General features: G+C 47.7%; 1 protein-coding gene across 1 annotated transcript; it reads right to left on the reverse strand.

Annotated features, from left to right (window-relative positions):
• Window positions 1-330: 330 nt before the first annotated feature.
• egr1 (early growth response 1) lies at window positions 331-4,473 on the reverse strand. The gene is made up of 2 exons (XM_035650020.2): window positions 3,729-4,473; window positions 331-2,921 (listed from the first exon to the last, which is right to left on the reverse strand). Exons 1-2 carry the CDS (start codon window positions 3,937-3,939, stop codon window positions 1,600-1,602), a joined length of 1,533 nt encoding a protein of 510 aa, XP_035505913.1. The 5' UTR covers window positions 3,940-4,473; the 3' UTR covers window positions 331-1,599.
• Between the last annotated feature and the right edge of the window lie 5,681 nt (window positions 4,474-10,154).

Here is a 10,154-nt window from a genome sequence, read left to right on the forward strand (position 1 = left end):
TGGGAGTCATGCGTTAGTGTTATCATTAATACAGGGTTCAGTTCGAGAAGGGTGATTGAAATGGAGAGTTTTCATAAGATTAAACTCTGCAGAGGTTCCTCATATTAAAGGGTGGCTCTCTGTGATGTGAAGTTGCAATTTAAATCCACTAATAATCCGCATACAATTAACACGCATGAAGATGGAGTAGGATGTTCATGTACGAGCGACGCACTTGGCGAGATGAGGGGTGGGAGTTGATGTCTCATGTCATGAAACGGCGTGCAGCACCATTGGTAATATTTGAAAACACAGGAGTCGAACAATAAAGTATGAAAACACGGATACATATATATTCATAATTTTATTTATATTTCATTTCTGGGAGGATATCTTGTACACCAAATATCCCGTTGGCAGTTAAGCGCATTCAATGTGTTTAGAAGCCAGAAACAGTCACTTGTTTTAACAAACACAAATACAAAATAAAGATAACCACAAAATAATGAACTGCATGTATATAACATACAAAAGAATCCCATGCCTACTCAGTAGGTAACTTCAACATTCCAGCTCTTGAAGATATGGATATTTACATTTAAGTTTTACAAAAATATACTTTATAGTTTTCCTCCTTTTTTGCTTACATTCTAATGAAATGAAGCGGTGCCCTCATAGCTCGTCCCTTGTCCTCCCTCTGACTTACATTCTGTAACAAAAATATTCCCTCAACCCTTAAGGCGAGATGCAGTGCATCCTCTCGCACACGCAGCCGAGTCACAACATCAGCAAGGCTTCACAAAAGGCACCAAATAACGGGAGCGTTTGTCTTGTTTAGGGTTTTTTTTTTCGTAATTTTTTTTTTTTGCGTGTCTTTTCTCTATTTTTCCATATAACTGACCGATATGTCACATGTGAGAAAGAGAGAAAGAGATAGTACCAGTGGATGATATTTACAAACAGAAACTAACATCACTCTTACTCATGCTTGAATACTTAAGTGCTTTTTTTCAAACAATGTCAAAACGTATCACAGCATCATCATCACTACATAATAGAGAAAGAATGTAGAAAATATGGCCCTGCTCACTTCAAATAATACAATGCAAATATGCAAATCATTTTTCACATCAATGGTACCAAAGAATGATAAAAACGAAACATGGCACATGTACAATATACATATATGGTAGCTTATGTATATTATTCAATGTCTTTTGTACTGAATGAGTGCCTGCGAGGGCGAACGTGCCTCAGCACCATAACTGCTGGCAACCTGTTTGTCTCTTGGTTTTTGTGTTGCAGGAGAGACGCGTCAGGAGCGGTTTCTACTCTCTGTCTGTTGAGTCCCTTATGCATTTGAAGTGCTGCATTTGTTTTACGGAGACCGAAAGAATCCCTTTTCATCTTCTATTGTCTTTGCCCGGTCCTTGACATGTGTCTTTATCTCTTTCAGGTAAATCTCAAGATTCACCTAACACTGCACAGGGAGCAGACAGAAAAGTGCTTTTTGGAGGAGAAAACAAAGTCTTTTGATGCTGATTTCTTTCCCCTCAAAGAACCTTAAGGAAGAGGAGGTGCGGAGAGTCTAAAAAAAAGTTTTTCTCTTTGCTCTCTCTCTTAGCAGATCTCGATTGTCCTTGGGGAGAGAGTGCTCTGCATGTCTGATAGCGGGGTGGGGATGGGGGAGTTGTAGATGTTGGAAGCGACTGAGGAGGGGAAGGAGGAGGCCATTTGGGACTGAAAGGTGTTGGACATGGACACCGATGGGTAGGTGGTTGCCACGGAAGGGGATGGATAGGAAGTGTGGATGGGGGAAGAGTAGCAAGAGGTGACTGGAGAGGGGTATGAAGACACTGGAGAAGGGTAGGAGGTGATGGGAGAGGGGTAACTGGAGGCAGGTGAAGCGGCTGGCACCGGCGCTGCCGTCACCACCACTGCTCCTGCCTTCTCCGCTTTCTTGTCCTTCTGCCGCAGGTGGATCTTCGTGTGCCTCTTCCTCTCGTCACTGCGGGCAAACTTGCGTCCGCAGATCTCACAGGCGAAGGGCTTCTCGCCGGTGTGAGTGCGAATGTGTGTTGTCAGGTGATCGCTGCGGCTGAAGTTGCGCATGCATATGCGGCACTGGAAGGGTTTCTGGCCTGTGTGGATGCGAATATGACGTGTCAGCTCATCGGAGCGTGAGAAGCGACGATCGCAGGTCTCCACGGGGCAGGCATAGGGTCTCTCGTGTGGGGGTGTCTTGCTCGGCCGGGTGGGGTACTTGCGCATACGGCTGGGCTTAATCAGCTGGGACTGGTAGACACTCTTTATGTCCTGGGAACCAGTCTGTGTGGCAAAGGCCTTGATGGTGGACAGAGGAGTGAGGGAGGGCTGACTGGACTGACTCTGGAAGGGCTTTTGGTCAGGGGGCACCAGGCTGATCTCTCCCTGCTGCTGAGGGAATAGGTAGTCTGGAATCATGGGCACGGGGAAGCTAGTGCCGCACGTCTTGCCATTGGGGTACGCAGGAGGAGGGTACTGCACTCCTCCGGCCGAGCTGGGAAAAGCCTGGCCCTGGTCTGGGAAGATGTCGGAGTTGGGACTGGAGTATGTTGGGGCGGCTGAGTAGATGGGGTTGGGCTCGCTGTGGTGAATGGAGGAACTGAGGCTGGAGCTCTGAGATGAAGAAGAGGTAGATAAGGAGGAAGTGGAGGAGCACGGGGCGGATGAAGATGTGGACAAGATGGTCTGTGAGGCAATAGAGGAAGAGCTGGAGCTGGAGGCAACGTTGCTCATCAGACCAGTGAACAGGCCCAAGATGGGCTCTGCCCAGAGACTGTTGCTGCAGGTGGTGGCGGGCTCCAGCGTGAAGCGGCCTGTGTAAGAGATGGGGGGCAGCCTCTGGGTGGGGTAGGTCTGATCTGACTTCTCGCAGTTGAAGGGGATGTCAGGTAACGTATCTGCAGGGAGCACAGAGAGAGCAGAGGCATTAATCAAACTGTCAATATCTAGAGGGAGGGAGAGGGGGAATCCTGCCAGAGCGGTGGACAGTGTGTCACCCCTCTCTCCTGTGATAGATCAGTCAGGTGCCCCCGCAGAGAAACCCCCTACAACCAAACTCTTCCCCCCTCAACTCTAAAACTGTCTCTTCCAAAACTCAGCGAGAGCTGCTGTGCAAGCTTTCTAGACACTTCACTCTGCTTACACTCTCTCGATCTTTCTTTCACTCTTTCTGTCTTCCTGTCTTGCACACACACACACACACACACACGCACGCACATTCTAGAAGCCCATCACAGAGCCCGAGGCAATTGATTACCAAAACTGCAGTTCAGCTGGTTTTAGGAATGCAATTTGAATTGAGCTGTAGGAGTGTCTAGAGGCATGCGGTGACTGAGTGTTTAAGTCCTCTGACAGTCAAGGGGTTTTGATCTATTAATCAATAAATTAAGACAGGTATTTTTTTAATTTTTGTAGCAATTTGTGGTATTTATATATTGTCTCAGGCTAGATAAAATTCAATTTACTTTTGAATTTACCTTCACTTTTACCTTGAGTATTACGTTTCCCACATGTCATAACTATATAACTATAGTTATATATAACTATATAAAAATGCCAATTAAAACAAATTATAATTGAATTTATACAACTGTTAAATTTGTGTTGTTGTTTGTTCAGTGTAACTCAACAGATGTGATCTTTAGTTCAGCTTTACATGCAGCATAGAAAACCAAAGGCAAAAGCGTCAAATCTCCATCTCTTACCTCCAGCGAGGTGGTCGTACTGGTCTCCTGGCTCCCCGGAGCCAAAGCCTGCACCTTCGGGTGCGGAGGCGGTGAGGAAGGGGGTCCCTGCAGAAGTCAGCATCATCACCTCCTCCAGCTTGGGGTAGTTATCCATGGGGGAGTGAGGGAAGCTCAGAGGCTCTGAGATCTGCAGGGCTGGGAGGATCATCTCGGTCTTGGCTGCAGCCATCCTCTGCTGGCGCTGGAGCTGCAGGGCTGAGGCTGCGCTGGAAGCTGGGGAGGAGTGCAGGGAGGCTGGGTGCACGCTGGCAGAGCGGTGCCTCGCAGGTGGAGGGAATCAGTCGAGCCCAGCTCAGGGAGCGCAGCACACTTCTGCTGATGCCGAGGAAGATGCTGTACTCTGTCTCGCTCCTTGCCTCTGGTTCTCCAGTTGTCCCGTTGTTTTCCTTTTTCTCTCAGAGATGGGTAAAGATCCACTTGTCTTTTCAGAAAAAATCAAAAGTGTCATTTATACTCATTCCCTAAGATTCATCAAAATGAATCAACAGATCAATCTTGACTTCTGTTCTTTTGTCCTCTGTATTCAAATGACTTATCCAATCAGGTTTTGACCTTCTTGGACAGATGTTGTATTGAATTGATTTTTTCTTTTTCACTTTTGGTGTGATATTTCTCGGTTAGGGAGTTCTGTATGTTTCTCTGTCTATCTCTGCTCTAACAGTTGCTGCTGTGGGCTCTCAGGGCTCTCTCTGAGCTGGGAGGTTTCCCCGCTCCATTTATACCCTCTTGCCGTGACGTAGATGTCCATATTTGGAGCGGAGGAAGCCCATATTTAGGCACTGCAGTGGAGGACACATGACGCTGGCCTGGGGGAAAAGCGGAGAGAGAGACTTTATATTAAGCTCTCGCAGTAAATTGCGGGGACAACGCCGCTCTTCCTCTGTCCCGAATCAATGTGTCTTCGTGGCGGAGCAGCTCCGCGAGACAGCGGCATAATTCTCGTGCTCTCCCCGTCGCCCCATAGATTTGATTTGGATTTCCCATCTGTGCAGCAGGCTGCGCTGCTGCCGGAAAGCTCGGCTCCGCCGTGCCTTATAAGGTCGTGACTACATAAGGACCTATTCCGGTGGGTTTCCATTTCCCTGTCCTTATTTGGAACTTCCTGAGGCAGCGCTGATCGCCGCTTGGCAGTGAATGAGCGACATGTCCAGCGCTCCGCGGCCGCACAGCTCCGCTCCGCTGCCGAACACTCGCGAGTGTTGCGTGCATTGTTCTTGAGTTCAGAGCCTTTAAGACTGAAGACAACACGTTGCCTCCACATGCGCAACAGTTTGGTGTCTTTGAACCGACGCACATTTATTTTTCAGAAAAGCTCCGAATCAAATCGGACTTGATTTGAAAAAGGGACCCCACGTTTGCCTTTAACATCATTTTCATGCGAAATTATATTGTCATGCATTTTTTCAGGGCGTATAGGCGTATTGATTGCCAATAATCGGCCGATGTTTTTTGAATTGATTTTGACATCCGGTCGCCGTGCTGAGGGCCGCCCGGCTCTCATAGGCACAAATATAAAAGACAGCGCAAACTGTGCTGGCTGGTAGCAAACTTCCTCTAAATTAACTTTGCCCCTCTCGGGGCCGTGTCATTGATTAATGAGAGCAGGGAGCCGCGGGTGCTGACGGGGTGCGGGGCGATCCGTCTAATTGAGGGGTGTCCCCGGCTCGATATTCGGGGGATCTCTCTGCCACTCAGCGGCCTAATGGGCCGCATTAACAACGCTGCGCGCAGCTGCCAGGACGCCTGCGGGATACCGATGCTCTGCCCGGCTGCTCCCGCGTCGGCGCTCCTGGGACGATGCTGACTGGAAATCAATGCGTTTCCCTCGGTGCTGACTGGATCTATACCCGAGCAGCCTCATTGGGGAAGCGTCCTGGGCAGGACACCGTGCGGTGGCCCGAGAGGGAGGGAGCCGAGAGGGGGGGGGTGAGGGAGAGGGGGGAGAGAGGGGAGGGAGAGAGAGAGAGGGGGGGGAGAGAGGGGAGGGAGGGAGAGAGAGAGGGAGGGAGAGGGGGGGGACAGAGAGGGGGGCAGAGAGAGAGAGGGGAGGGAGGAGAGAGAGGGGGGAGAGAGAGAGAGGGGGGGAGAGGGAGAGAGAGAGGGAGAGAGAGGGGGGGGGGAGAGAGAGAGGGGGGGGGGATGAGACTCCCCACTTTTAGACTCAAGGTCCACTGACTGTATACCAAAGCTTCTCAGTCCATGTTTTAACTTTATTGTTGTCCCATAAAAATAATACTAATATTATATATTACTAAATAATACGATTACAATAGGTTCCTCGCTCTGAGTTTGTCAGTGGCCGGGGACCTAATTATAAAAGCTAGTTGCCATCACAATGATCATACCATGGCAAAAAGCTGGATAGATAGAGAGATAGATAGATAGATAGATAGATAGATAGAGAGAGAGAGAAAGAGAGAGAGAGATTGAGAGAGAGAGATAAAAAGATAGATAGATAGATAGATAGATAGATAGAGAGAGAGAGAGAGAGAGAGTGATAAAAAGATAGATAGATAGATAAAGAGATTTTGATTTTTGAAAACAACCTTTATTAAAAAAAAATCACCAGAAAAACCAGGGTCGTTTTTACAAATGCACTTAAAAAGAAAACAAAAAAAAAATATCAAAGAATGCATTAAATAAAAAAAAGTCATCAAAACACTGAGTGAAAGATGAGCTCAATGTCCGGAAAAGGGTCTCCTGTAATCGGGGGTTCAGGTCCCATGAAGATAGTCCCGCAGCATCCCCTTTTTCTTCAGAGAGAGATAGAGAGATAGATAGATAGAAAGATGGATAGAAAGAAAGATAGATAGATTGATTCCTATGGCAACAAAACAAAATATAAGACATCATTCAGGTACACAGTGGGTTTTCGGTCTTTACTGGATTGCATTCTCTCGCAGGCATTTCCCATTCAGCCTCTGGCAAATCTCTCTGTTTACCCCCATTAGACTGATAGCAAAATTCTGTCATATATTATGGATGATCTGGAGCACAGGCTCCTTCACAAAATCCAAATAAGCCTGAAGTGGAGGGCGCAGCTGGAGAATGTGTAATGTTGTTTATTCATACAGTAAGATACATATAAATGATCCAACCTAATCACTTTTGAAGGCATGTGGCACTGCACAGCGGTGTTGCATTTCAGGAGGAAAATGGTGCTCCCACTGCACAGACTGAAACTTTTAAAACTTGAGCTCACATTTTGTTTTTCAGTATAAGTGAGACGCCACTCCTCGACAGGCCTGTTACTTGACAAAGACAAAAATACCAGGAGTCAGACCATGATGTTGGTGAGTTACATAAAGTGGCTGTGGCCGAGTGGCATTTTGATGATACCAAATCCAAACTCCTGTCTGCATCTACCGACGCTGTCATGCATCAGTTACCATGGTCGATAAATTTGTGGCAAAGCAAAGAAGAAAGAGCAGCGAGAGCAGATGAGAGAACTCATCATCTGATGACAATGTAATAAAATCAGGTTAGGGAAAACTCTCAGAAAAGTAATAAAGTAATAAAGATGATAAACAGTTCACAGTGGCTGTTTGGGCCTCCCTTCAGTGTGATGCATGGAGGGGGTGGAAGCCAGATGCTGTAAGGGCAGGGGAAGGAGAATTAGGCTGTGGGTGTGTGGATGTACATGATGAGCGTAGCACACTGTTGCATGTTTGTGTGTGCGTGTGTTTGGGTCAGCCGGTTCGTTCTCCTCGGTGTGTCCCCCATTGCTGCCCCCACAAACCAGCCAGAGGAGTCCTCCCCTGATCAAACTCCAACCCGCTGCCAGCCAGAGAGAACGAAAGGCTCTCCCATTACCTACGCAGCCACCACGCCCCTGCTCTCTCCCTCTCTCTCTTTCATACACACACACACACACACACACACAAAACCTGCACGAGCACTGGTTAATATTTAATCATGCTCCAATGTGCCACAGAGAAAAGTCAATGAAGTAGATAGCGAAGCCAAAAAAGAAAAGACAGGAAGAGAGGAGAGGAGTTGGAACAAAATAAAGGGAAAACGGGAGAGAGCGAAGAGATGTATAGATAGCTGAGAGATGGAAGCAGGTTGCGAAAAAGAGATGGAGAAGGTGGGAAGAAGGGAAGGGCGATATAGAAAAATAGAAAGTAGAGCGACCAAGAGAGAATCCTCACACCCACGTACTGTACGTGGGAGCAAACACCGAGCTTTGTGCTGGCATTTCTCAGCCGTCGATGCCAGGCAGTCAGGGAGACAGGACCGACAGACAGACAGGCAGACACACCTGCTCCTCCGCCACGCCTCCTCACCGTCTTGGCCACCTACATGAACCAATGATGTAATCCATCATGCTGCATTAGCATACAGGTGTGTTCAGCCTGGTGTGCTCCCATGATGGGCGGACCAAGATTAGAAGGTGGATGATGACAGTTTCCAAAAGCCTGGATGTTACATAACGCGGCAGAGGAGACGGGGGGTTTGGAGGGATAATGAAATGACAGTGAGAGAGAAAGAGGGCCTGGTTATTTTGAAGCACAGAATGCAGCCATCATAGTTTTATTATGCCAAGTGGGATGGGGTGGGAGTGGAGGATTTTTCAGATGATAAAATTGGAAGGTGGCCTGGACGTGTTGGGGCCTGTACAACACACACACAGAGAGTTGATGATTAAATGGGAGGAGAGCGGAGGCCCGATCGTCTCGGCCAGAGTGACAGGCTGAATATTAGCCCGTGGTCACAGAGCGACGGGGAGAGGAGCGGAGAACATGATATGAGGGTATTTGATAAATGTCATTTTTCTCCAAGCTTTTATGGCGACGCGAGCAGAAGTGTGCAGCCTGACCTTTATTACACGCAGAGTGAGATGTGCCTGGGAAAAGACGAGCCGAAGTGAGAGGGATAAATCCATCAGAAGTGTCCAGGACACTGGCGGGGTGAAGGGGTCGCAGAGAATCTCCGAACTAATTGGCATGCATGAAAAGCCAGATGAATCTAATGGGATTCTGGGAGCTGCCGTCGATGAAGACATCCAGTCTGTTCAAATAGTTGACACCTCGACTAAGTGCCTTAGTCACCATAAACCTTGACCCGCTCATTGAAATCTGACGGCCCATTACAACACAATGTAGAAGATTACAGCATACAGCCTGTTGCTGCTGCGAAGCAGTCAGACATTATTCACTCTGCTCAGAGTAGTCCAGGAATGCCACTGTGGAATGCCGGCCTTGTCTTAGCGCCATATTATTACGCTGTGGATAAGATCACAAGTTTTCTTTTACGGTGGGAACTGACCTACTAAAGCTTCAGACTCTGGTGACGTCGGAAAAACATTTTGCTCACACTTCACAGTCACTCCAGGCGTCCCTCCCTGTTGTATTACCCCCCAGGCAGTGGAGCAGGATTGGTGTTGGCGTTTCACACAGAAACAGGACCCCAGCATCGAACAGCCGCTCTATCTGCTTATCTGCCTGTTGTTGCCTCCCGAAGGTAGAAGGTGACAGAGAGACAATTACCCAAACACAGCACAAAGCCTCCCCCCCTCCCTGAACCGACCCCAGCGCATCCCTGACGTGTGATTCACTGAGCCTCCAGCCTGTTTGTTTGATGCCTGTGACAAAAGATCTGACCCCTGACCTTTCAGCTTGTGATGAGTCACCGGCAGTGCTTTGAGAAACGGGGCTTCCCCGCGCCATGCAGCAGTCACAATACAGGAACGGGTAACATTTAAAGGTTGTCAAAGAACGCTTTACTCTGTTTGTCTCATTTGTGTATACCATAGTCCGTGGGTGGCAAGATAACACAACTAATGTTTAATAGGTCATGTGTGTGTTCAGCATCTTCAGTGCTCAGTGTATTGTCTTGTGCTTGAGAATGTATACATTAGATCAACTGAAAGTTCAATGATCACTGATTTTGAGCAGTGGCGCTCAAAATAAAAGTATTCACTTTAAGCTGTTAAGTGTCATCCACCAAGTTACATAAAGGCATCTGTTGTGCTGTTATTGATTGATGAGAGATAATATTTGGCACTTCTGACAGTCCTCTTCAAAACTGAGATAAAGCCCGAAGGTACAAAGCCTTTTCCTAAGTGTAGTATCTACCACAAACATCTTCTGACAGGCTCTCCTTTTTCTTCTTTCCTACAGTATGTTGAACATGTGTAACAGTGAACCAGCGTCATCCTCTCTCAGTCAGTTTGTGGAGAAGAAAATCAGGCATGGACCAGAACAGAATCTTGGATGTTGCGCCGTATTGCACCGGGACAAACCAGGACAAAACTCCTTCTTTTCTGATTGACTGAGCCGACTAAAGCCAACTGCTCTTTACACTGCTGACGTTCATATGGTCAGAGAGCGAGACACAGAGTGACGGAGGCAGAGAGACGTGGCCTCAGTGTCCAGACTGAGC

This window comes from Scophthalmus maximus, chromosome 9, assembly GCF_022379125.1.
Source record: "Scophthalmus maximus strain ysfricsl-2021 chromosome 9, ASM2237912v1, whole genome shotgun sequence".
In the NCBI taxonomy this organism is placed as follows: Eukaryota; Metazoa; Chordata; class Actinopteri; order Pleuronectiformes; family Scophthalmidae; genus Scophthalmus; species Scophthalmus maximus.